The following is a 26,482-nucleotide window of genomic DNA, read 5'->3' on the forward strand; positions in this document are numbered from 1 at the left end:
CTATCTTTGTCCCAGAAGGATACCCGCCTAGTGTCAATCTGATCTCTCTTTTATGAGGTGTCTCTTTGGATATATAGGGGTCAGGGAGCTGCTTGAGGAGACGGTCTCTTCTTTATAGGAGCTCAAATGGTGAGCTGTGAGCTCTATTGTTGTTCATTCAGAGCTGCTGGGCAGGTACGTTTAGGTCTGCTGCAGCAGAACTCATAAACTGCTTTTGTTCCCAGGTGCTCTGTCCCAGGGATTTAGGGCTTTATTTATGAGTTTCCGTTATGCTGCCACCTTCTTTTTTTTTTCTTTTTTTTCCTTCAGACCTGCTCTGCTCAGCAAGGAGGCAGCCTAGTCACTGTCGGCCTATAGAGGCTTTGCTGAGCTGCTGTGGGCTCCGCCCCGCTGCCGAGTGAACTTCCCTGCAGTCCTGTTTATATGGGTGTAGTTAGAACTGCTTTGGCGATGGTGGCCCGCCTCTGTTGAGGCGTAGTCTCTCTGCTGTGGCGGGTTGCCTTGGCAACGGCGGGCTGCCTCAGCATTGGCTGACTACCTCCGTCCTGGCGGGCTGCCTCGGTAATGGCGGACGCCCCTCCCCCACAGAGCTGGGCCGTCCCGGGTTCAGCTGTGCTTGCTGTGAAAGTCTGAATCCAGGCCAGGTGCGGTGGCTCAAGCCTGTAATCCCAGCACTTTGGGAGGCCGAGGCGGGTGGATCACGAGGTCAAGAGATCGAGACCATCCTGGTCAACATGCTGAAACCCCGTCTCTACTAAAAATACAAAAAATTAGCTGGGCATGGTGGCACGTGCCTGTAATCCCAGCTACTCAGGAGGCTGAGGCAGGAGAATTGCCTGAACCCGGGAGACGGAGGTTGCGGTGAGCCGAGATCGCGCCATTGCACTCCAGCCTGGGTAACAAGAGCGAGACTCTGTCTCAAAAAAAAAAAAAAAAAAAGAAAGTCTGAATCCAGAGTTTCTGGTTGCTGTTCTTTTGTGGGGGTGGGACCAGCCAAGCCTGATCGCCTGGCTCCCTGCCTCAGAGCCTTTTTTAAGTTGGTGTTCCAGTTGCCTGTTGAAGAGGTCGCCAGGGTCTGTTTGTTTTCCCCTGTGGCCACTCACTGCGCTGGCTTAAACAGCGGCACTGAGGTTTGTGGCGCTTTTTTTTTTTTTGCCCTGGAATCTACTGTCCTGGTTCCCTGTTCAGTCACCTTTTTAAACAGATGAATGGGTGACTTCCCGTGGCTCCAATTGCCAGCCAAAAGGGCACCCAGACCGGTGTATTTTGTACGGAGAACCACTGCTCCGGGGCGCCGATAGCCACGCTGGCAGAAACATCCGCGCTGGTGACCTGTGGAGCTTCTCCGCCTGGGAATTTCCTAGTCTATGGGCAATAAAAATGCGGTGTCCACTCACCCTCTGCGCTTTCACTGGGAGCTGCAATCCTGAGCTGTTCCTAAATGGCCATCTTGGATCCTCCTCCCCAAAGTTTGTGTTCTTAGCCCTGCTTCAGGCTCTATCCTGTTGATACCTGGATCTAGCCTGTTGCTGTGGCCTGAGAGCTTTAATAAATGCCCTGAGACATCCTTGGCTCCGACCTGGGAGTGGTCAGATTTTGTGGAAACCAGACTAAAAGACGGTAGCGCTGCATCTTTGGGGCCTGTGATCCGAGAGCTCCATGAACAGCCTGGGTAGGAGGGTCAGTGCCCATATCCATGGCCTGTTCATTAGTATACAACTAGTGCCTAAGGAGCAACTGGCATCCCCCTGGCCAGTAGGACTGTGGCTGGTAGAGGTAAGCCTCGCTTCCTGATGGATGACCGGAACTTCCAGGCTGGGCCTAGTCCATTACTGGTTTTTCCAATTACCAAGGTGCCTCTGAACCTCACTGGGCAGCTGCAGGATGGGCAGTAAATACACAGTCAGCATCTTCTAGGGTAAATGCTGGATGCCACCTCTGAGCATCCAGGTTTAGGCAGGGTCCTCAACAGATGGCAGCTATGGGAAGGGTGCTCTCCTGACCGCCTGCTTGCTGTGTCCCTACAGTCTGCTCAGACACGGGGATGCATGTTTTCTGCCAGAGGAGTGCCCCTGCACTTGGAAGGGGAAGGAGTACTTCCCTGGGGACCAGGTGATGTCTCCTTGCCATACCTGGTAAGTGAGGGCCCCAAGCAGGCTTTGCTTTTTTGCTGGGAGGGGGCATGGATATGGACGCATGATCGAGTGTGTAGTCTAGCATTCCCCTTTCATTATGTTTGTATTCATGTTGTGTGTTTGTGTGTCGTGTGTGGTATAGGGGTTTGGGTACACATGCAAGTATATGCATACAAAGGAATACATGAATGTGTTTGTTCAGTTATGTATATGAATGTGTATATATGCATATTTGTAACCATGACAATTTGTTTACATATTTATATGAACATATGAGTGTGAGTGCAAATCCAAAATGCATACGTGCATATGTGAACATACATGTACATGGATATGTATAAAAAGGCAGACATTCACAAATCTCAATATGTTAGTGAATATATACAATTAGAAATTTGTATATGTAGACAGGTGTGTTTATATATATTTGTGTGCATTAGGATCCATTTAAAATATGTGGACATGTATGTGCAAAGTGTGTGGATAGATGTGTATATTGGTTATACGTATTTGTATTCACATGTGAGTGAAAATATCTGTGTAAGTGTGCACAGTGCTTGCCTGTGCAGAGGTACATTCTTGTGTACGAAAGTACATGTGAGGGTATTTGTTCAGTAATGTAAGTGCGCATACATGGGAGTGTGTGCACCTGGAGTGGATTCTATGGAAACAGACTCCAGGCTAGTTCTGCAAGGCCTGTTCTAGGTCATGCAGTGGTGGGTAGGCAGTGGGTAGACTCAGCTTTCTGATAGAGAGAATGCTGGGGGAGGGGGTGAGAAATGATAAATGTGCCCTGATACTGGAGAGTAATCCCAGTACCTGTTCCAATTTCGAGAACCAGCTAGGGGCAGCCTGACATGAGCAGGAAGCCCCTGGCACTGGTACTCCAGGGCCCAGCAGAAAAGCTCAGAGAGGTTCTAACTCGGAGACCCATCCAGCTAGCTGGAGCATGGCCCCAGTCCCTGTCCCATGCTGGGATTGAAAGCACCCTGTTTCTGTGGCCTGCAGGATGGCCATAGTGTTTCCTTCTGTGTTAGAAGCAGGGTCACAGTCAAGCCCATCTGCTTCAAGGCTGGTTTCCCCAGATACATCCGAGTGTGCTTGGCAGGTCAGAGCCCTGGCTGTTTGACCCCAGAAGTCCCTGGGTGTAATGATAAGACACAGACCTCTGCACAGGCTGCGTGCTTATTTTTTCATGGGATTTTGTGACTGTGGTGAGCCAGAGCTGACGAGGGATGCCAGGCACATGAGGCGAGAGACTGGGGCTGGCTGGCCTGGGTTTGCCCAAGGGTGCTCAGGCCCTGAGACAGAGTCACTTCCATCACTTCACTGGACTCCAGCCCTGGTAGCAGCACCCTCACCCTCAGGCAGAGAGTAGGTAGCTGAGTTACGTTGAAACTTCTCCTGTGTGCGCAATGTGCTCAGAAATCAGATCCAAATCAGAGGTGGTGAGAAGACTGGAGCCAAGGCCAAAGAGCTGGGATAATTTAGGATTTGGAACTCTGACTTGAGAAGGCATCTGCCTTCACAGGAGAGGCTGTGAAGGGTGGGTGTCCTCTCTTCTATAGAAAACTAAGAGATAGGTGGGCAAGTTTTTACTTTTTAACTCAGTTGTGAAAATTCTACCTCCTATTGCATGGACAAACCTTGACATTTGCTCTTGGAGGACCTGCCACTGTGGCCCAGATTCCAGCTGCTCTCCCTGGGGAGGTGGGTCATGCTGGTGCCACTCAAGCATTTCCTGGGATCTGTGTACAGAGCCTGGCTGCCCATCTCTCCCCAGCTCTGTGTTCTGCGTCGCCACTGTTGGCAGCATGGTCAGCCACGGTGGGAGTATTCCCAACACTGCCTTTACGGCTGAGTCATAGGTTGTGTCGGTGGGTGAGTGACTGGATGGATACACAGGCTTAGGAAGCTGTGGAGTCAGTGCATGGCTTAGTGTGTCTGTGGCACGTGACTGGAGAAAGCCTGCTCCTCGTTGCTGTCAGACACGAAGCCTTGACTTCCTCCCCCTTTACTTCCGAAGATTTTGGCGCTGAGCTCTGTGGCTCTTGCCAACCCTACTCCATCCCTAATTGTTGGAGAGCTTAGTATCTGTTTAGAGGTGCTTCTAGTATCTCCCAACATCTCAGTTTCTTCATCTTCTCTTTTCCAAAGACCTTTCTCCATCCTAGTGGAGTGAGGGGTCATCTTGTAGATCTTGTTATTCCTAGCAACTCACCCAGCCCATGCCCCAATGTGTCTCACCTCACCTTCTGCCCTTCTACTCCACTCCCTGTCATACCCTGACTCCCTCAATCCTGCAACCCCACGGGGATTTCTCATCCACAGCCCCTACCACCTCTCTGCTGCCTCTCACCTGCTTGATGTCTCCCTTCCCTTTGCCTCAACCTGTGGTCCAGAACCATAACCACTTCCTTGATGCAGCCCCACTTCTCTTCCTCCTCCTGCTTTGCCCTACTTGTTTGGCAAAACCACAACCGTGGTGACATCCACACCTTTACTTCCTTTGTGTCTGCATTCATGAAGCTGAATGCAACAAGAGGGATGTGCAAAACCCGGCTGCCAGCTCTCATTTAAATTCATGGACTCAGAGCCGTCCAAAAAGGCCCTCAGGGTGATGGGATCTCAGACTATCTCCTGGGTCTGCTTTGCTCTTTCATCCTGCTAGGTAACTATTCCACTCTTTCTCCTCTCTCCTCAAAGCCCTTATGCCTCCTCCCCTCTCATTCTCTTCTGATGATCCTGCTTCCTATTTCCCTGAGGAAACTAAAGCCATGAGAACTTTCCAGGCTCTGTACCCATGGATTCTGCCTGTATAACAGATGGACTAAGTGGCCATGTTCCAATCTAAAGCCAATTCCTTCACTTGTACTCTGGGTCCCATTTCCTCCCTTGCCCACCCAAGGACATCACTGCAGCATCTCTCCCCCTTTTCTCCCGTAGAAACAATTTGACATTCTGTACTGGGTCATCCCTATTGTGTAAAAATATATCGTTTGAAAAGCTTTCAGTCTCCTAGGAACTGCTCCATTCCTCTGCTTGCCTTTTATTGCAAAAGCTCCTGAACACTTTTTCTATATTTGCTGTTTCAAGCTCCTGTTCCTTTAAGCCCTCTTGGTCAGGCATTTTCTCATCATTCCATTGACAGTGTTCCTGCCAAGGTTACCAGTAGCTTCCATGTTGCCATATCCAGCTTTCCTTTCTCAGCCCTCACTTTCTTAGACCTGTGGATGGCATTTGACACAGTTGATCATGTTTCCATCATTCCCTCCTTTTTGATACTTTCATTCATGTGGCTTCTGGGACACCACCACCTCTTGCTTTTCCTCCGACCTCTCTTCCTGCTCCTCCTCAGCTTCCTTCATTGGTTCTTCCTCTTCTCCATCCTCCTCTGTATTTATACTCACTCCCTTGGTGAACTCACCCAGTCTCATGGCTACAAAGCCCATCCGTAAACAGAGGACGACCAGATTTCTACCTGTAGTCCAATCCATGCTTCTCAACTCTAGACTCACACATCCAACTGCATACTTGACATCACCGTATGTGTGTCTAATGGATGTCTCAAACTGAGCGTGTCCAGAACTGCACATCTGATCTTTCCCCTCAAACCTGCTTCTCCTTCAGCCTTCCCCATCTGAGTTGATGAAGACTTCATTCTTCTAGTTACTCAGGCCATAAAAATCTGGAGTCAACCTTGAGTCTTCTCTCTTACTACCTATATCCAGCCAGTTTGCAAACCCCTTTGATTCTACCTTCAAAATACACACAGAATTTGACACTTTCTCACTGTCTCCACTGCTGTTACCCTGCTCCAAGCTGTCACCATCTCTTCCCTGATGTGCTGCAGTAACCTCCCAACTGGTCTTTCTGCTTCCCATTGACCCCCTTGAGCTTAGGCTCAGTGTGGCAGCCAGAGTGGAACATAAATCACATCATGTCATTCCCATGATCAAGTCTTCCAGTGCCTCCCTCCCTCATTCCTAGCAGGCGCTAGCCTTCCTACAGTGGCCTTATTGGACCCATGTCATCTGACCCTCCACGGCCCCTCTGAATTCCTCTTCTACTCTCTTGCCCTTGCACTCTCCATTCTAACCATCTTGTCTCCTGGGTGTTCCCAGGGCCTTTGGAGAGACTGTACCATTTGCCTGGAATACCCACAGAGCTAACTCTGTCACCTCCTTTAACTCTCTACTCACACATGCCCCAACCACCCAATTTAAAATTATAGCCCACTCCACCAGTATTCCCAGTGCCCTGTATCCTGCTCCCCCATAATACTCATTGCCTTCTAACTCACTATAGTACATAGTCGCTCTGCCTTATTATTTTTTGTTTAGTATATATCTTCTGCCTCTAGAGTAAGCATTTCACAGAGGCAGAGTTTTTTTTTTTTTTTTTTTTTTTTCTGTTTTATTCACTGATGTATCTCAAAATTTTGGAATAATGCCTGGGATATGGTAGGCACCTAATAATGTTTGTTGAATGAATGAATAAGTGAATGAACAGACTGGTAAAGGGAGTATGGACTTTGGAGTTAAATAGATCTGTGTTAAACATCAGGTCCATTGTTTATTGGCTGTGTCTCATAGCCCTCTGAGTCCTGGTGTCTCCTGCATGGAATCACAATCCTGCCCTCCAGGCTCCTGTTAGAGGTCGATGATGTTTGTTGACCCCTTAGTGTAGGGACACGGTGTGCATGCATTAAATAGGCAATGGCCCTGTCGTGAGTATTCAGATATGGGGTGGGTGTGTGCGTTTCAGTGTGTGCCAGCGGGGTTCATTCCAGTGCACCCTCCATCCTTGCGCCTCCACCTGCACTGCCTATGGAGACCGGCATTACCGCACGTTTGATGGGCTCCCGTTTGACTTCGTGGGGGCATGCAAAGTGCACCTGGTCAAGGTGAGTTCCAGGATGTGTCTGCCCGGCTGGCTCCATGTGGACCTGTCAGGGCATGCTGGTGCTCTGGACTGCAGTCTGCTGCAGAATTGGGTGGTCGGGGATCTAAGCCCTGAGGTGGGGCTGTCTAGAGACTGGAAGAAGTGCTGAGACACAAACTCAGGGCTGGACGGAGCTCACCAGTCCTGAGATACTGCACTGCCTGTCTGCTCACTGTTATAACCTTGTTCTATTGGGTCCCAATGCTTTTTTTCTGCCTATACTGGCAAGAGCTAATGCTTTCTGAGCTTTTGTTATATACCTAGGAGTCTGTTGAGCCATATTTTGTGGATTATTTCACTTAAATATCACAGCAGCTCTACAAGGTAGAGTTTATGAATCCCATGTTATAGATGTAACAACTCAGGCTAAGGGAAGTTAGGTAACATGCCCAAGTCACACAGCAGTCAGTGGTAGAGCTGGGGTCAAGTTTGACCAAGAAATCTGACTGGAGAGGTGGTGTGCTTAAATGAGTCACAGGTTTTAGTTTTCAGCTCACCTGAAGGAAGAAAACTGGTGATATGGGGGCACAGTGAGGGTGGGATCCCTCCCCCAGGAGGAATGTGCACCGACATGGTGGAGGAGTGTCACAGACACTCCTATCTCTTAATAAGAGTAACACCAATAATAAAAATAACAAATAATACTAATAAAACCTTTTATGGAAGAAATCTTACCTATAGGGCAGGCACTATACTGGGATCTTTCACATAATTGCAGTAGCTCTACAAGATAAAGATTACTGACCTCATTTTATTTAAAGAGTTTTAAAGGTTAATGCATGCTCTTCACCAACATTTAAAATATTATACAAGTGTATATTAAAAACAAATATTCCCCTTCCCACCTCTTCTGTTCCTGTCTCCTGTTGAATAGCCACTCCAAACAGTCAGGGATGAATCCTGCAAGATCATGTTTCCGTGAGACGTGGTCACACACACACACACACACACTCACACACACTTTGTTTAGTTTATATGAATAATATTCTACAATGTGCTTTCTTCATTTACTAGGATACCTTGACTTGATTTTATATAGTCAGTGCATACTTTTTTCTTTTGAACAGCTGTGTAGAATTCTACATAATTAATGTCCTCTAGTTTGTTTTATTTTTTCCCATTGATGGACATTTAGGTTGTTACCAATATTTAAATGCTGCAGTGAATACCTGTGTGGATGTATCCCCAGGTTCTTAGAAGTGGAATTGCTGTATAAAAAGCTATGTGCATTTAGAATACTCAATGCCAGCAAATTGCCCTCCAAAAAGCTTACCCTAGTGTCAAGAATGTATGTGAGACAGTACTCTTCCCCAAACTCTATCAACACAATAATCCCTCATTATATTATTGAATTTATTGAATAATAAATGAATGTATTATTAATACATTAATTTCTCAGCTATTTTGGGGAGTCACTACATGCTAAACACTGCACTAGGCAACCAAAACCAGAACAGCTTCAGGGAACAGAAGTTGCCCAAAGTCACACAGCTCAGCTAATACAAAGTAGAAGTGGATTGAAAGCCACTCGGAAGTGCATGTTCCTCCACCTGTGTGCCTCTCGGCAGGATCTCTTTTCTCTCTTGTTTTATTGGACTCACTTATTTTCTCCTCAGAGCACATCAGATTTCGGCTTCTCTGTGATGGTAGAGAATGTGAACTGCTACAGCTCTGGCATGATCTGCAGGAAATGTATTTCCATCAACGTTGGGAACTCACTCATTGTCTTTGATGATGACTCCGGAAATCCTGTAAGGCTCAGTACCTGTGATGGTTGTGTAGACAATTTACAGGTTACCAGGGGTTGGGGCAGAAGAGGGCTGAGGCCTGGCTTCCTTACCACAGCAGTTTCTCTTGGAGAGCCACTGAGTTAGAAGCCCAGACTGAATTCCTTGGCTGGGGTCAGAAACACAGAGGCCAGTGTCAGGATATGAGGGAGACAGAGGTGTTGGTGAGAACCTGGCTGCAGGCATAGCTGACCTGGGCACTGGGGGGCACTTGGGTACTGAGATACTGACCATCTCTGTCCCTCTAGAGTCCAGAGAGTTTCCTGGATGACAAGCAGGAGGTCCACACGTGGCGAGCAGGATTTTTCACACTGGTGCATTTCCCACGGGAGCACATCACCCTCTTGTGGGACCAGAGAACCACAGTGCACGTCCAGGCTGGGCCTCAGTGGCAGGTACTCATATAAGCAGTGACCCTCATGGGATCCTCTGCCCCTGCCTGGGGTTGAGCCAAGCCCTAGCTGTCCTTGGGTGAGCTGTACCCTCCCTGAGGAGCCGAGAAGAGCATGCCTCTGTCCTCCCCTCCACGCTGCTCCGGGCCTCTTCTCCTCTGGCATTGCCCCATCCTTCTTCAAACTGCGACTTCAGCAGTGGTTTCTGTGTCAATGATAGACCCCTGGGCTCATGGAGACACCTCTGCCTGTGGCTCATCTCCTGGCATGTTTGCATCTGACCATGGTGTCCTCTCTCCTTTCAGGGCCAGCTGGCGGGCCTCTGTGGGAACTTTGACTTAAAAACCATCAATGAGATGAGGACCCCGGAGAACCTGGAGTTGACTAACCCCCAGGAGTTTGGCAGCAGTTGGGCTGCAGTTGAGGTAAGGCCTCTCCAGGCTGGCTCATGCCCCTCACTCAGATGGGCACCATCAGCACTGGACTGGCCCCAGGTCAGAGAAGAGGGATGCTGTTGTGAGGCTTCTCCTGCAATGCTCTCAGACTTTGACTGCATCCCTAGCCCCAGACTCTGTCCTGTGGCCTGAAGATCATGCAGCCTCTTGTCTCACAAATCCAGCTGTCAACCCTACCCTGGACCAAGTGCTGGTAGGGTGGTGGGGAATTGGGAAGGTGATAAAGTCTGTTTCAGGAGAGATGGTCACTCATCACTGATGCCCTCCAGTGCCTGGCACTAGGTCTGGCACAGAGAAGAAACCAAGAGAGACTGAGGTGGTTTGAGGCAATCAGGGAAGTCTTCCTGAAGGAGGTGAGACTGATGCTGGCACTTAAAGTCTGGGCCATGCTTAAATTGATGAATATATCAGAGAGAAGTTCTCTGAGAGGAAGGGCAGCACTAGCAGAGGCAGAAATGAGGAGGCTGCCCCAAAGGACAGTCTTGAGAGATGTCTAACTGAGGCTGCCAAGCTGCGACCTGTGGGGGAAACACTGAGTTGAGAGCAGGAGACCTAGGTTCTTGTCTTGAGTCATCCATTGACTTTCTGGATGACTTTGAGTAAGTCCCATCTCTGCAATCCTCTGTGAAGAGAGGGACTGGGCCAAGAGAAGGATGATGAATAGATTTCACTTCATATGACAACTCTGATTGGCCAAAAGAGGCTGCTGGGGAGCTATGTTGAGAAATATCCAAGATCTGTGTCAAGCTCAGCTGGAAGAAGGACTGTGATCGATTATTTATGTCTGCCATAGGAGCAGCAGTGGACAGTGGTGATATGAGTACTACATATTTGCCTTTCTTAGACTTAGTGATCTTAATGCCCTTCTGGGAAGTACACGGAGATGAGCCTATGTAGACGGGAGTAGGGGGAGCAGTTGGGCATAACTGCTCCAGGTGGGACAAGGCTGTTCCCACAGCCTCTGAAAAGTGTGCCCTAACCCACCCCCATTTTAGAGAAGCTCAGTAGGTGACTAACCCTTGTTGTCCCCACACCCCCATATACATCATATTTCTCTCTTGCTAATCCCATTGGGCATACCATGGAGCTCTCCAGTGAAAATGTAGTCTAAGAAAGGAGATTCAGCAGTCATTGAAAAAATCTGTCTTAGTTATCCACTGCAAAGCAACAATTTTATAAGACTTAGTGGCATTAAATAACACACATATATTATCTCAGTTTCTGTGGGCCGGGAGTCAGGGCATGGCCTGACTTGGTTCTCTGCTTAGTGTCTCACAAGCCTGCAGTCAAGGTGTCAGCCAGGGCTAGGCTCTCACGGAGGCTCCACTGGGGAAGGAGTTGCCTCCCCACTTGCTCACATGGTTGTTGGTCACATTCAGCTCCTTGCAATTGTAGGACTGAGAGCTTTCAATTTTTTTTGGCCAGTTTTTGGCAAGAGACCACACTCAGCTCCAAGAGACCACTGACACTTCCTACCATGTGGGGTACCCCAACAGCCAGTAAGGGAGAGACTCCAGCAAGATGGGCTCTGGGATCTCATGTTGGGAATCATGTAATCACATACACATGGCTACAACCATCCCATCACCTGGGCCCTCTTCTGTTGGTTTGAGGCAAGGCATAGCTCCCTTCCACACTCAAGGGGAGGGGATTTTACAAGGACATGAATATCAGGAGGCAAGCATCATGGCGGCTACCCTAAAATCTGTCTGTCCCGTCAGGCAACAGGCATTCGGCAAGTAGGGAGGTCAACAGGCCTGCCTTTGCCCCTTAGTGCCCAGACACCCTTGATCCTCGGGATACGTGTGTCTTGAATCCTCTCCGAGAACCATTTGCCAAGAAGGAGTGCAGCATCCTGCTCAGTGAGGTGTTTGAGATCTGCCACCCGGTGGTGAGTGGACCCCAGCCTCGGCCCCTCCCAAGCCCCCCTCCACTCTCCTGGGATCCTTTCAGCTCTCAGACTCCCCTATGTCTCAGAAGGGACAGCTCAGATCTACAGGAAAAATCTGCCCAGATCTGCCATTCCCTTGCCTCCAGCCGGCTCAAATGAGTCCGTCCTTTTCCCTAGATGACTAGGCACAGACAGCCAGGCAAACAGAGCTTGTACCCTTTTCAAGCCCATCTTGATCTGGCTCTTCCTTCTTATCACAAGGTTCTAAATAGTGGACCCAAAGCCCTCATGCTGAGGCACCACCTATTGCCTGTTCTGCCTCAGTGCATGCAGAGAAGGCTGGAGCTCAGCATTGCATGGCACCCTGCAGGACCTGAAGGCTGCTGTCAGATTGGCCTTGGCTGTCTCTGGCCCCGGCTGAGCAGTGCAGGCTCTACCCCTGCTCAGCCACTCTCAGCTCCTGGATCAAACAGCCCAGACTCTGGAGAGGAGAGAGCTTGATTCTCAAAAGTGGGCATCTGCCTGGTCCATGGAGTTGTCATTTTCTTGGGAGCTGGCTGTCCTCCCTTCACACCTCATGAGACAGGACAGTTCACCGTGTCCCGTGGTCCCTTCATGTTGGTGCTGGGAGCCTTCAGCTGAAAAGCTGCAGATCTGACATTCGGGATCTGTCCTCTGACATCTGACTTCTGATCTTCTCCAGGTTGATGTCACCTGGTTTTACTCAAACTGCCTGACGGACACATGTGGCTGCAGCCGGGGTGGTGACTGTGAGTGCTTCTGTGCCAGCGTCTCTGCTTATGCCCATCAGTGTTGCCAGCACGGGGTGGCTGTTGACTGGCGAACCCCGCGCCTCTGCCGTGAGTGTCCCAGACAATCACCCGAATGTCCCCTGTGGGCATACCCTGGAGGCATCGGAAGTCTGTCTGGCATTTACTGAGTACTTAGAATGTAGCAAGCACCAACTGCTTTGGGCATGTTATTCGTTGACTTCTTACAACTACCCTTTAAAACAGGGCTATGTATTTCCTATTTTACAGTCGAAGAAACAGCCTAGAGAGAGATCAAGTAACATGCTCAAGGTTAGTGGTGGAGCCAGGGTTCATCCCTAGAGAGTCCAGTGCAAACCTGTGCTCTTAGCCACTTTGCTGGAAGAATCGAGCCTAGACCTAGAGCTGCCACTCGCAAGCTGTGTGACTTCAAACAATTCACCCAGCCTCTCTGGGGTTCCGTTTTCTCGTATGAGAAACAGAAATAGACCTGCCCCACCAGGTTGATTCTGAGGACCAAATGGGATGATGAATGTAGAAATCCTTTGTCAGCTGAGGTTTGCAGGTCCCATGAGGGGCAGCACAAATGATTAGTTTCTTCAGAGCAAGGGTGGTCTGCAAATGCTTTTCACTGCACACTCCTATCAAGTAAAATCATTTCATGTACATACATATGCACACATACATATGTACCCATAGATGTGCATCCATAGTTATACTATTAATGTAAAATACATGAACAGATTTAAGAATAAATATTTAAAAGATGAAAGAAAATATAAAGGAGTCTAAATTAGTCATTGATTATTTTTTATTTATTTCTGCACACCAAAGGATTTTCTTTGTGCAAGCACCTTGCTTTGGGGAGCGATGGCCATAACATAGCCTTGCGCTTTGGGGTCAGACTAAGTTCGAACCCCAGCTCCATCAGTTGGCCTGGGACATATTCCTCACACTCTGAGTCTCTTCATCTGTAATAGAGGAGTGAAGATAACTGCTTCTACCTTGTAGCGTGCTGTGAGGTCTAAACAAGGCAATGCATGTACAACACTTGGCACAGTGCCCTGTGCTAATTTGGGGATTGTTGTCATTTTTTCACGGATAACCAGGTGCTGGCATGTCCTGAGCCCTGGGGCCTCCAGACAAGATGCCCCAAGAAGAAGGTGGAGCCAAAGGACATTTGCAGAGTGTCCACTGTGTGCAGAACTTGTGCCTATGTGCTTCCCTTCATTTAATATTCAAGGCTAGGGGAAGGGGATTGAGGCACTTACCTGCAGTTCAAGGTTTCGGGGGCACAAAAAATGCAGTAAGCAAGATAAATAATATTTTAATGTAATATTTCTTTAAAATAAAAATTACTGCAAAAATACTGTGATGAACAAACTATCCAAGGAGCAATAGTATGAATTTCTCCTTTTGTCTCAGACTCTAGTGGAGCTCAGTGGAACACTGTTAATGATCCTGTCTTTGCTTTTAAATTTTGATATTTTCATCATGAATTTTTTGAATTAATTTTGATGTCCTAAAAATATTGCATTAAATAGTATTTATCTTGATTGCTGAGATTTTTGGTAGCCCCTTAAATTTCACATCCGAGTTGAACAGGCTGCCTTACCCTGGTCCAGGCCCTGGCCGGTCTGTGGGGCAGATGCTAGTAGTGGTCCCACTTTAGAGGAAGGCACTAAGTTTCACTGACATTCAGTAACTTGGTCCAGTATGCACAGTTGATGAGTGAGGGAAGTGAGATTTGAACTCAGGTCTGACTCTAGAGAGCTGGCTTTTTAATGACTCTTCTTGACTACCTCCCCTTGACTGGGTACATCCTGGAAGCCAGAAACTTGGCGATTTTCTAATTTTCTTGTTCAGCCTTCCGAGTCTGCAGATGGAGGGAGAGGCAGGCACGAGCCTGTAGCCATGCGGCGGGCCTGCCTCCTGACTCCTTATGCTCTTTCTGGAGGGTAACCCCAGATGCATTGACCTTGTGGTCTGGAGTGTGGAGTGAGTTGGCGGCTCTCTTCAGATCATGCCTACGTGTGAAGCATGCTGCTTCTAAGCTTTATCCTAGGTCCATCGCCTGGCTCCTCATGGCTTTGCTGCTGGCTTTAGGGATCTCCTGTGAGTTCCCAGACACACCCCAGTGAACTGAGGAGTCTACGCCCCAGGGGCCAGGGGAACAGGCTGTGGTGCTGATGCTGACCACTAGAGGGCGCGCTGAGCTCATGCTTACAGGAGATTGTCACGGCTTGGCTGGTGGAAGCAGCGCTGTAGTGCAAGTGGCTTGAAAAAACTGGGGGTGCTGCGGGCTCCTGGTCCCCTTCCCACCCAAGTCTCTTGGAAGACCAACCTCCATCTTGTGCTTACCTTCCTCTGGGGGCCTTCCGCAGCATTTCCGAATGAAACTCCACTCCTTGGTTCTAATCTTGCTCTTTGGCACCACACAAAATACACCCACTTCTTTCCAACATTCATTCATTTGTTTGTTTATTTACTTGACTCATTGCTGAGGTGCCTGCTGTGGGCCAGTCTTTGAGACTTGTGCTGTCTGCCCATAGAGGAGCCATTTTATCTCCCCTACTTAAGATATCTGCATCCATGACCATCCCCGAATCTTGGCATGTGCAAGGCAGGCCAGGCCCAGCACTGGGGGATGAAGGGAGGCTGGGGTGCTGGGGGCCTTGGCTCTGTCTGTCTGTTCCAGGCTGTGGGCTGGCTCTCAGGAAGTCTCTGTTCTCTCTCTTTCAGCGTATGACTGTGACTTCTTTAACAAAGGTAAGTCCCTCCTTCCCATGTGGAGCCTCAGAGGCCCAGGCACTGCCAGCTACGCCCTGATGCCACACAGCATTAGCCATCTCGTGGCACTGCTTGCCCTGGAAAAGCCATGACCCAAGCTGGGAGGGCCCCATCATGCAGAGAGAGCCCCGACAGTGCAGGACCCGGGGATATCCTATGCCTCTGTCCTCAGCGTTCCTGCATCCCCTGGCAGGGCCCAGGCAGGCTGGCTCCTGGGGACCGCTCGGCCTGGCAGCCCCACCAGGAAGGAAAAAAAACCCTTTCACACCAACGCACTGGCTCCTCCGCCTTCATAAGCTAGCTCATCAGGCCCGCAGAACGTCACCTTGGGTTCCCTGAAGATTTGCTTTTGGCAAAAGCAGACACGAACTGCCCTTTCTGAGGGTGGGTGGGACAAGACATGTGGCCTGCCACATTCATCTTCAAACTCAGCCAAGGTTGCAGGGCACTGGGAGATGCTCTGAAATCTAGATTAACAAGGGTGAAAACACAGGTCATAACCAAAGACCCAGTGGAAGTTAATGTCCAGTTTAGAGCCAATTCATCAATTTAATCACTGGGGTTGGGTGGGTGGGTGGAGAAGGGCTGCCCAGGAGTAGTTTTTTTGCATGGAGCTTCATCCATTTGGGCCAGGATCAGACCGTGGCGGAGTGAGATGCTCATCTTTTCCTCAATGCTGCTGGCCTTTGACTTCCAATGCCCGACCCTCCCGGGAACTGTGCTGCCAGGAGCAGGCCTTTGTGGGCAGAGACGCAGGGCTTTGTCCTCAGTTGCCTGCATTATCAGACTTGGCTTGAGAAACCTCACCCTGGCAAGAGCATAATGGGTGAAGTGGAAGAGAACGACTGGAGACAGGGTACCATCTGGGGGCCTGTGAGATGAGGGCTGGATGAGAGTGTAGATGAGCCTTCAGGGGACTGCAGTTCTGCCAAAACGCTAGGCCCCAGGGGCTTTTGACAGTGCCACACCTTCAGCCCCTAAAGGAATGAGCCTGCATTGGGGGAACTGCGGTCCCTGGGACAGACAGGATCTGTCTGACATCAGGCAAGACATTTCAGCAAGACGGTGCTGCTCCGTTTTCGCTCTTTCATGGCATTTTGGGTGGCAGTAACTGGCAAAGGACAAGCTGTTTCTAGCATCCTCCACCTACCCACCCACCCACTCACCCATCCTTGCTCCGTTCTTCTACTAGCATTTCCTCTGGTCCAGGCTGGCTGGGTGCTGGGAGGTCAGTGGTCCATGAGTCCTGCCACAGCAGCGTGTGGAGCGGGCTGACACTGACTCTCTAGCACCCATTGCGCTCCTAACTCCGCGTTCAGTTGGTAGTTTCCAGTCGACCCCTGGTGGGAGTGTTTACACCATGGAAACCCACAAGCCCTAGAAACCACTTTTTATTTTTTGAGAGCCGGATGTTAACCATTGGTCCTCACAGCACTGCCCGCCTCCCGTCTAGTGGGGGTGACGGATGTGGACCACCCATCCAGGTCCTCATCAGAAGAGTGGTGACTGGTGTGTGCCATGCTCCACAGGCTGGTGGGGTGCAGAGGAGCGAGGACAACATTTGCAGGAGGGGGTGCAGGGAGAGCTTCACAAGGAGGTGACATTTGAGCTGGGCCCCAGAGGTTGAGTAGGCGTTTGCCAGGCACACAACGGGGAGGACTACTCTGAGTGGGTGGAACCGTGTGATGGGACGTGAGCTGGGAAATAGCACCATTGCTCCTCCCAGGAAGAGCAGGAGAAGTTCAGCGTGGCAGGAGACAGGGCGTGGGGGCACTGGGGGCTCAGGGCAGGGACTGAGGGCTGAAGGGCTCCTGAATTCTAGCTGGGCTCTTCAGAGTCTGTCCTGAGGGCCATGGAGAGCCATTGCTGCACCCCAGCAGGGGACATGGCTGGGAAGGCAGCTCAGCAGCCGTAGGGAGGAGGCCTTGGAGGGCAGGGGCACAGCAGAGGCAGGGAGACCCTGACAAAGTGATCATCCAGGAAACCCGTGCTCCTTGCCAACCTATACTCACAACCGCAGGAATTCTAAAGACTCAAAAGTGACACGTGTTTGAAATAATTAGATAAACACTAACATGTCTATCGTCCCTCAGGCCTGGGGTGGGCAGAGAGCAGGTCTGATGTCTTCTTCCAGAGGTGGCTGTGATGGTGAAGTGTCAGGCGGTGGGGAGACACGGGGGGCCCAGGCGCTCCTTGTGGATGGCCTTCTCCCCGGCTCCCTGTGAGTGATTCAGGCACTGTGCAGAGGGTCTATTCCTTTCGGGGCTGGCAGCCTGGGATCCCGTCCCTTCCTTCTCAGGGTCATCAAGGTCTCTGGGACCTGGGATGAAGGAAGCCATCAAGAGTTCCTCCTTCATAGCCTCCCCTCCCACCGCACTGCTGCCAAGGGGTGGGGCAGGAGGTAGGGGTGGCGGGCAGGCCAGGGAGGCCAGGCTGCTGATGGGCTCCTTCTCTCCAGTGCTAGGTAAGGGCCCCTACCAGCTGTCCAGCTTGGCAGCCGCTGGTGCCCTAGTGGCCATGAAGGCAGTGGGCGATGACATAGTCCTAGTGAGGACGGAGGATGTGGCGCCAGGGGACATTGTGAGCTTCCTGCTGACAGCTGCTCTGTACAAGCCCAAGGCCCATGGTAAGGCCCACCCCAGTCCCACTTCAGCTCTTCTGGGAGGGAGGAGGGTGCTGGAGGAGGGGAGGGTACTGAGGCGGTAAGTATCTGTAGTGGCCAGAGAAATGGGAGCTCCAGCAAGTGGCCCTTTCCCAGTTGAGATGGTGCTTCAGGGTCAGCTTCTTATCTGCTGCAGAAACACTCTCCACCTGCTCCCCTAAACACCATGCGTCCAAGGCACAGGCGTGTCTCTATACCTTGCTGTATGCAATAGCTGCGTTCCAGAAAAGCAAGTGGCAGCTCTCCCTCTTCATGCTCCTCCTCCTCCTTCCTGTCTTCCTCTCTCACCCTCCCTCCCTCTCTCCATTCTTCCTCTCCTTCCTTTCTCCCTCCATCTCTCTTCTTGCCTCCCTTCTTTTCACTGAGCCCTAATCCCATGCCAAGCACAGAGCTGGGTACTGGGAAATCAGGGATACAAGAGACACAGTCCCGCCCATCAGAAGTCCACAGTCCCATCCGGGGAGACAAACAGGCCCAAAGGCAGTCACAGCACCTATGAGAACACTGGGGAGGGCCCCCACTCAGTCTTAGAGTCAGGAGAGGCTTCTTAAAATAGGGGATGTTCCCTTGAGGGTGAGAAGGAGTCAGCAAGGAGAACTTACTTACTTGGTAAGCTAAGCTCAGGAGTTGGGACTTTATCCTGAGGGCAGTGGGGAGCCATGGAAGAGCTTTGAGGAGGGGAGGAACATCCTGGCTCCTGCCCAGCCCCAGGCACTGCCAACACCCCCAGCTATGGGTGATGTCCATGGTGGTGTGAGCCTGGGGGAAGTAGGTGGTACTTGGCAGAATCGAGTTGCCACAAGAGGAGGCCTGGGAGTGAGGAGCCAGCCTGCCCCGCACATCCAATGCAATGCAGCCCCATCAGGGCAGCTGCCTCTGTTGTATTCACTGCTGGATCCTGGGTGTTTAGAATAGCGCCTGGCACATTGAGGGCACTCAAACGTGTTTGTGGGAGGAGGGAAGAATGAAAAGAGGGGTACAAGGGGGAGGGAAGGAGATAGTTCAGCTACTTTCCTGAGTCTCAGCAGTTGGGTCTCTAAGCGTCTGCTCGCCCTCAGGTGGGGATGGTGTGAGCAGAGGGGCAGCCAGCAGGCAGGGCCCTGCTGGTCTGCACGTGTGCTGCTGTCTGAAGTCATTGAGAGAGCAGATGTGTGCCAGGATGCTGTCCTGAAGCCCACCCAGTCTGGACCTCTCCCTGCACTGACTCTCCCCATGTGGCTTTCTGCAGACCCAGATGTGGTGTCCCTGGAGGCAGCAGACAGACCCAACTTCTTCCTGCACGTCACAGCCAACGGGTCTCTGGAGCTGGCTAAGTGGCAGGGCCGCGACGCCTTCCAACAGCGTGCCTCCTTCTCGCTGCACCGGGGGATGTGGCAGGCAGGCCTGGTGGCCCTGGAGTCCCTGGCCAAGCCCGGCTCCTTCCTCTATGCGTCGGGCCTGGTGCTGTCCCTGCGGCTGTATGAGCACACGGAGGTGTTCCGCCGGGGCACCCTCTTCCGCCTTCTGGGTAGGTGACCTCTGCCATTGCTCTAGGCCCCTTGGCCCTCTCAGCCCACTGCTCTCCCTGCCCTTTCCCCACCTCACCCTTCCAATTGACCCCAAGAGGCAGAATCCTCCTCCTGGCACAGGGGGCCACACGGTGCCACCCTGAGTTGAGAGGTGGCCCAGCCTTCACATTGACGGCCTAGGGAGTCATGAGCAGTGTGGCTTGGGGTCCAGTCAATTTCCCGAGTCCTGCCAACTGCCACAGGCCAATTACACGGTCTGAAAACACAGTAGCCTTTGTGGAAGTGGGGGAGACATGATCCTGGCTGCAGTGTGCGTGGCTGCTGGCTGTTTTCTTGCTGATGGGGTCACATGCCTGCCCCATGAGTTCAAACTGCTACATGGGACACAGGTCTGGGGACCAGCAGCCTCATCTCTCGATGGAAGGCTCAAGCCTGTGGACAGGAATGGGGCAACTCCCCGACCTTCCACCAAGGCCAAGAGGGGGTATTTGTGTCTGTGGACGGATCCACTTGCATATACACACATGTAAATGTGTCTCTTCAGCCAGCCTCTTCATTTCATCACCCACCACACCCAAGCCAGGGCTGGGTGAGCTCGTTCTTCCATTCCGCGGCCAGTTATCGAGTCCTCCCTGGAACTTGACATGGGACAGATTTATCACTGGCCATGATGACCAGACTCGCTAATGATAGGAATACCTGTATCCCTCTCCAGAAGACCCTAGGGCAGAATGGCATGAGCCCAGGCTTTGAAACTGGACAGCCTTGGGTTCGAATCCTGACCCTGGTCTTAGACACTTAGAGGAGAGCCCCCATCTTGACTCGGTTTCTTCATCTGTGAAATGGGGATGTTTGTCTTGGGAGTGTGCTATGAGGACTGGCTGTGTCTCCCAGGCTTTGCCCTTGGCCTGGCACATAGTAGGTCCTCCCCAGCTGTAAGTTCTGCTCTCTAGGCTTTTGGAAAAGCAGGTTCCTTCATAGCTGGCAGCAGTGTACGGATTAGGATGTCTGGAGGGGCTGCCAGGGTGGGGCTGCTCCCTGGAGCCTGCCTCGGAGCCTGCCCACACCTCCCTGCCCAGCTGTGTGTCTAGAACTGGCCACTCGTGCCGAGGTAGTCTGGTGTCTACTTGTCTGCCTCCAAGCCCCCCATAGGCTGCAGACTATTCCCTCATTTATCAAGGTGCCTGCCACAGGGCCTCTTTTGAGAACATCTTCCCTGAAAACCTTTCATTTTCCCAGCATCATCTGTGCCTGGGTTTCCTTCTCTCTAAAGTAGGGGTGATACTAGCGCCTGCTTCGTAGGACATTGGTAAGGCTGAATGAGAAAATACATGTAAAATGTTTCAGGTAGCCCCCGGTGCTGTTTAAGAGCTAGCCCCAGCCACCTGGAGCAGTGAGGGTGGTGCTCACACGACCTGCACCCGTTCTTTCCTTAGGCCCTGAGAGGCTCTTCAGGGTGTCCTCTGGGAACAGAGAGGGCTGAGCCTGGGGAAGAATACCTCCCTTGTCTCTGTGGGGCCAGGTGCCCAGGAAGGCCTTGGGCTAGAGGGGAGGGATCTCCCAACGTCTCCCTCACCCTGCAAAGGAGAGCCTCTTGCCTCCGTAGAGGTCTGCAATGGCCCTGCTAGAGGGAGGGTGAGGAGGTTACTGTGTCCCAGGGTACACAGCAAGCCTAAGCACCAGGGTCCCAGAGGGGCAGGGTGGGTGGCAGGGTAGCCCAAGGAAGAGATGGGGGTTCCAGGCCCCTTCTTTGGCCATCCATCGAAGCCTCGGCCGGAGCTTCCCTGTCCTCGGTCCTGCATTTAGCTCCCAGAGCCCTATCCCCAGGGTCGCCCAGGCACTCACCCCAACCACCACGAACGCAGTTTTCTCCTTAGCGTGGTGTTTTCCCCCTTCACTTTCCCTGAATGGGTCCATTTGTCCCCTCCACAGGATGGGGGGACAGGGCTGAGCTCTGGGACTCCTGTGTCTGCACCTGCCCCCGAGTTGCTGCCCCATCTTGCTTTTTAGATGCCAAGCCCTCGGGGGCTGCCTACCCCATCTGTGAGTGGCGCTACGATGCCTGTGCCAGCCCCTGCTTCCAAACCTGCAGGGACCCACGGGCAGTCAGCTGCCGGGACGTACCCAGGTGAGGCGTCAGGGACTGTGGGAGTCAAGGTGTGTGCGCCAGTGTGTGTGTGCACTCACATACATTTGTGTATGAATGTTTCGTATGTTGAGTGTATGGGGATGTGTGTACCAGGGTGACTGTGTCTTTCTATATGTGCACATGTGTGAGCATATGTGAGTCTCTATTTGTGCATGATGTGCATGCAGCAGAGCCTCATGTGTGTTTGTGAGCAAGGTGTTACAACTGTGCATTCGCTGTACACAGCTGCATGAATGCAGGTGTTGTGTGCAGCTGTGTGTGTGTGTGAGGGCATATACACTGATGTTTGTGGCAGCTTCTGTGGATGTGTACGTATGAATGTGTAAAAATTTTGGACTTCCACAGGGTTGGAGGGGGTATGTTGGGCCACATGAGAATGCGTCCAGGCAGACACATGTGAACATGTTCACAAGTGTGTGTGCACAAATGCACCTTGCTTGTGTGTGTGTTTCCCTCTCGGTCTGAGGGGTAGGAGTGTGTAGAGTGTGCCGCCTACATATTTGGGTGTGTGTGCGCCTGTACACATGTGACAGCATCGCTACGGAGGGTCGTGTGTCTGTACACATAATAAGCACGTGTGCACACACACGTGTGTCATAAGAAAGGATAAGGCCTGTGCTCAATCAAGGGAAAAGGAGGCGGCCTTCCCTGTATTTCAGGCCACTAACTTGCTTTCTGCTCTGTCCTCAGGGTAGAAGGCTGTGTCCCTGTGTGCCCCACTCCCAAGGTCCTGGATGAAGTCACACAGAGATGTGTCTACTTGGAGGATTGTAAGTGGCTGGGACTTCTCGTCCCCCCCTTGGGTTTCCTCTAAGTCCCTAGGGTCACATTAAATAGTCATGCCCCAAAGCTCCCAGGTCCCAGAGAAGCAAGATCAGCACAGGGACCTCTGGAAAGAGTCACAGGCACCAGAGGCACAGGCTTCATCTGGTCTATTTGCCTCATTTCACAGAGAGGGAAAATGAGGCCCAGAGTGGGGTCACATGGTGAGAAGGTGGTGCAGTCAGGCTTAGATCTGAGGTCTCCTGGCTCTGAGGTCAGGGACTGAGGTCTGGGGCAGAGTCCTGACCTGCTGACTTCTCCTGGCCATCAGAAGCTGCCCTCACCCCATCCCCAAGGGTGCCAGTCCTCAATCCCCACCCTATAGCCCTGAACAGCAATGACCCCCACCTTTGAGTGGCAGTCACCCTACCTTCTGAGCCTCTTCTCTTGTCCCCATAGGCGTGGAGCCAGCAGTTTGGATTCCCACAGAGGCCCTTGGCAATGAGACCCTCCCTCCCAGTCAAGGGCTGCCCGCTTCTGGTGATGAGGAGCCGCAGCTGCCACAGGAAAGCCCCAGGACCCCCACCCACAGGCCGGCCCTCACCCCAGCCGCCCCGCTCACCACAGCCCTGAACCCACCAGTGGAAGCCACTGAGGAGCTAGTGGGGTCTCCAGGTGCCACCCAGTCCACTCTGCAGCAGCCTCTGGGGCTCACTGCATCTCAACTCCCTGCCCACCCCACAGAAGCCCCAGCCAGCAAGGGAGTGACTGCCAGCCTCCTGGCCATCCCCCGCATCCCAGAGTCCTCATCCCTACCCACTGCACTGCAGACACCCACACCTGGCATGGTGTTGGGTGCCATGGAGACGACAAGGGTGACTGTGATCTTTGCAGAAAGCCCCAACATCACAGTCTCCTCCCGGTCGCCCCCTGCCCCTCGATTCCCGCTCATGACCAAGGCTGTGACAGTCCCAGGCCAGGGCTCCTTGCCTGTTAGGACGACACCCCTACAGCCCTCCTTGACAGCAAGTCCCTCCTCCAGACCCGCGGCCTCCCCTGGAGCGATCTCCAGGTCCCCCACCTCCTTGGGATCCCACAAGGCTGTGCTGACACCTGAAGTAACTAAGGTCATAAGCAGGACAGGGGTCCCCCAGCCCACCCAGACCCAGAGTGCTTCAAGTCCCAGCAGCTTCCTAACCATGGCTAGCACAGCAGCAGAGCAGGTTCCCATCAGTCCCCTTGCAACCAGCAGCGTGGAGCTGGAGCTGTCCACAGAGAAGGGCGAAGCGGGGTACAGCCAGCCCACGGGCTTGCCTGCCTCCCCACAGCCACACCCACTCCCCACTGCACTGCCCCGCCCAGCCCAGCATACTGCCACAGCCACCAGGCCTCCAGCTCTGTCCCCAGCTGCCGCCAGCCTGTCAACAGTCACTCATGGGCTGGGAGCCACACCCTTGGTATCCCTTGAATCAACTCGTCCCTCCCAGCTCCTCTCTGGCCTGCCTCCTGACACCAGCCTGCCCCTGGCCAAGGTGGGCACATCTGCCCCAGTGGCCACACCTGGCCCCAAAGACTCTGCCATCACCACTCCTCTCCAGCCACAGGCCACATCACTCGCTTTGGCCACGACTCTGGCTGCTCAGACGTTTAGCCCAGCACTGCCTCTCACTCCAACTGCAGTGGCCCAGACACACCCACCTGCCCACACAGCACCCCTGGCAGCAGGCACAGCTCCAGGCCTGCTGCTGGGAGCCACCTTGCCAACCTCTGGAGCCCTGGCTGTGGCTGAGGGCGTGGCCTCCATGCTGTCTGTTGCCCCGCGAAAGAGCACCACAGGGAAGGTGGCCATCCTGTCCAAGCAAGTGTCTCCACCCACCTCCATCTATGGCTCTGCCCAGGGTGGGCCCACAGAGCTCATGCCTGCTGTGAGCCACCCTCTTGCTCCCTTGGTGACTGAACCCGAGGGACCCCAGGCAGGCACAGCTCTGCCAGTGCCCACATCCTATCCCCTGAGCCCTGTCTCAGCTAGGACAGCCTCCCGAGAGAGCGCGCTGGTTCTGTTGCCTCAGCTGGCTGAGGCCCACGGAACCTCGGCAGGGGCTCACCCCCCAGCAGAGCCTGTGGACAAGGCCACCACAGAAACATCTGGGCGCTCAGCCCCAGCCCAGAGCATCGTGGAGGGTTTGGCAGAGGCCTTGGCAACCACCACTGAGGGCAATGCATCCACCACCTGCGTCGTGAGTGATTTGTCAGGGTTCTGGCCACCTGTATGTGCCCCTTCCCTTTATCCCTTCCCTCTTCCCTGCTAGATGGACTTTTAGTCGCTTTCCTCATTCCTGCCCCAAGCTCCAGGTCCCTGAAAAATTCTCCAGTCTCCCGTTGGCCCCTTATACCATACCAGGTTTCCGCCTTGCCCATCTAGGCCCTGGAGAGCTGATTGGATGGCCTAGTGTGGTGCCCAGGTGACATTGTGGGTATGCTGGTGTGTGCCTTTTGTGCCTGTGTGCCTGTGTGAGACTGCTCTGCTCTGTGCATTTGTGTTCACATGTGTGACATGGCATAAGCGCTCATGCATCTGCATGTGTTCTTGTGTGTGAGATGTGTGGTGTTTGAGACACCCTCATGTGCAGCTTTGTGAGAAACTGCGTGCGTGCATGCACTGGCTTGTGCAAATATGCTAGGGTTTCTGTGAGTGTGAGCTAGTGTGTACACATGCTTGTGTACCCAGACCTCTCAGCAAAGGTCAGGCAGATCTGCAGAGGTCTCAGGGAATCAGTCCCTGACCCCCAAGCTCACACTAAGCACAGTGCCAGGCCCCAGATGGCTTGTTGCTGGGTGGAAGGTGGAGGCATTGTTCCCCAGAGGTCCTCTGCCCTGCTAGGACCTGCATGTGGGAAGGATCTGGTGCCCTCAGGGCTTGCGGGGTGGGGTGGGCTGTGGCTCCTTGATGGGCACTCATACATCCTCCACTCTGTGCCCAGCCAATCGCCGAGCAGGACTGCGTCCGCCACATCTGCCTGGAAGGACAGCTGATCCGTGTGAATCAATCCCAGCACTGTCCCCAGGGCGCTGCTCCCCCTCGCTGTGGGATCCTGGGCCTCGCCGTGCGGGTGGGTGGGGACCGCTGCTGCCCACTCTGGGAGTGCGCCTGTGAGTCATGGGGTCAGCAGAGCCTCCGGCATCCTCACTGTATCCTTACCCAAGCATGACCGCCACCCCTGATCTGTGTGCCCCAGACTCCCCTCCCCCGATCTATGTGCCCCAGCCTCCCCTCCCCCTGATCTGTGTGCCGCAGACTCCCCTCCTGGCCGTGGCTGAGGACTCCTGTGGGAGCCCGAGCTGGCAGATTTCCTATGCTTGGGACCTCTGATCTGTGTGATGCCTCCTCTGAGCCACCTTCCAGACCCCAGGGCTCTGAATCATCCAGGAAGGGGCCCAGGCACCTGCCCCATCTTGCTAGTCTTGGAGGCGTTGGTCTTGGAGGCATCCACCGGTTCTTCTTGTGCTGTGCCCCCTCCCAGGTCGGTGCTCAATCTTCCCAGACCTTAGCTTCGTGACCTTCGATGGAAGCCATGTAGCTCTGTTCAAGGAGGCCATCTACATCCTCAGCCAGAGCCCAGATGAAATGGTCACTGTCCACGTCCTGGACTGCAAAAGTGCCAACCTGGTGCCTGCCCCATGCCTCTCACCCTGCAGGGGACTAGGAACTGGACTAGGATAAGAGGGAGATGGAGCAGTGAGCCAGGGTGGCGAGGACAGATGTGGGAGTTCCCCAGAGCTCCCTCTGTCTCCAGGAGTCTCTTAGAATGGGCAAGGCCTCCCAGGTGATGGCTCCCTGGGAGACTGGGGAAAGAATTGAGTGGAGTACACCACCTCCTGGCCCCAGCCTGTGCCATTCCCAGCTTGTGTCAACTTCCTGCCACGTAGGAGGGATTGCATGAAGTGCAAAGGACCTGGGATGTCACACCAAGGGTGTGGCCCGAGGTCTTGGGTGCTGGCTGCAGGGGATCTCCTACTAGGATGTCCCCATAAGCCAGGTGGAAGCAGGCAGCTTCTTTCTCTTCCCCCCTTCTCTCCTTCCCTCCTTCCCTCCTTCCCTCCTTCCCTCCTTCCTGCCTTCCCTCCTTCCCTCTTTCCCTCCTTTCCTCTTTTCCCCCTTTCCCCTTCCCTCCTTCCCTCCTTCCCTCCTTCCCCCCTTCCCCCCTTTCCCCCTTCCCCCCTTTCCCCCTTCCCCCCT

General features: G+C 52.8%; 1 protein-coding gene across 1 annotated transcript in view; it reads left to right on the plus strand.

Moving 5' to 3' along the window:
* OTOG (otogelin) overlaps positions 1–26,482 on the plus strand; it is a 103,587-nt gene that overhangs the window by 41,987 nt on the left and 35,118 nt on the right. Inside the window, exons 24-38 of the mRNA XM_032240888.1 lie at positions 2,028–2,135; positions 6,903–7,041; positions 8,696–8,830; positions 9,115–9,261; positions 9,564–9,683; positions 11,488–11,604; positions 12,308–12,464; positions 15,117–15,143; positions 17,623–17,790; positions 19,055–19,333; positions 21,345–21,462; positions 22,174–22,253; positions 22,705–24,482; positions 25,227–25,395; positions 25,767–25,912. Of these exons, the coding sequence (XP_032096779.1) occupies positions 2,028–2,135; positions 6,903–7,041; positions 8,696–8,830; positions 9,115–9,261; positions 9,564–9,683; positions 11,488–11,604; positions 12,308–12,464; positions 15,117–15,143; positions 17,623–17,790; positions 19,055–19,333; positions 21,345–21,462; positions 22,174–22,253; positions 22,705–24,482; positions 25,227–25,395; positions 25,767–25,912 (3,688 nt within the window). The remainder of the gene's footprint in view (positions 1–2,027; positions 2,136–6,902; positions 7,042–8,695; positions 8,831–9,114; positions 9,262–9,563; positions 9,684–11,487; positions 11,605–12,307; positions 12,465–15,116; positions 15,144–17,622; positions 17,791–19,054; positions 19,334–21,344; positions 21,463–22,173; positions 22,254–22,704; positions 24,483–25,226; positions 25,396–25,766; positions 25,913–26,482) is intronic.

This window comes from Sapajus apella, unplaced genomic scaffold (genome assembly GCF_009761245.1).
Source record: "Sapajus apella isolate SASKATOON/1434 unplaced genomic scaffold, GSC_monkey_1.0 scaffold47, whole genome shotgun sequence".
Classification (NCBI taxonomy): Eukaryota; Metazoa; Chordata; class Mammalia; order Primates; family Cebidae; genus Sapajus; species Sapajus apella.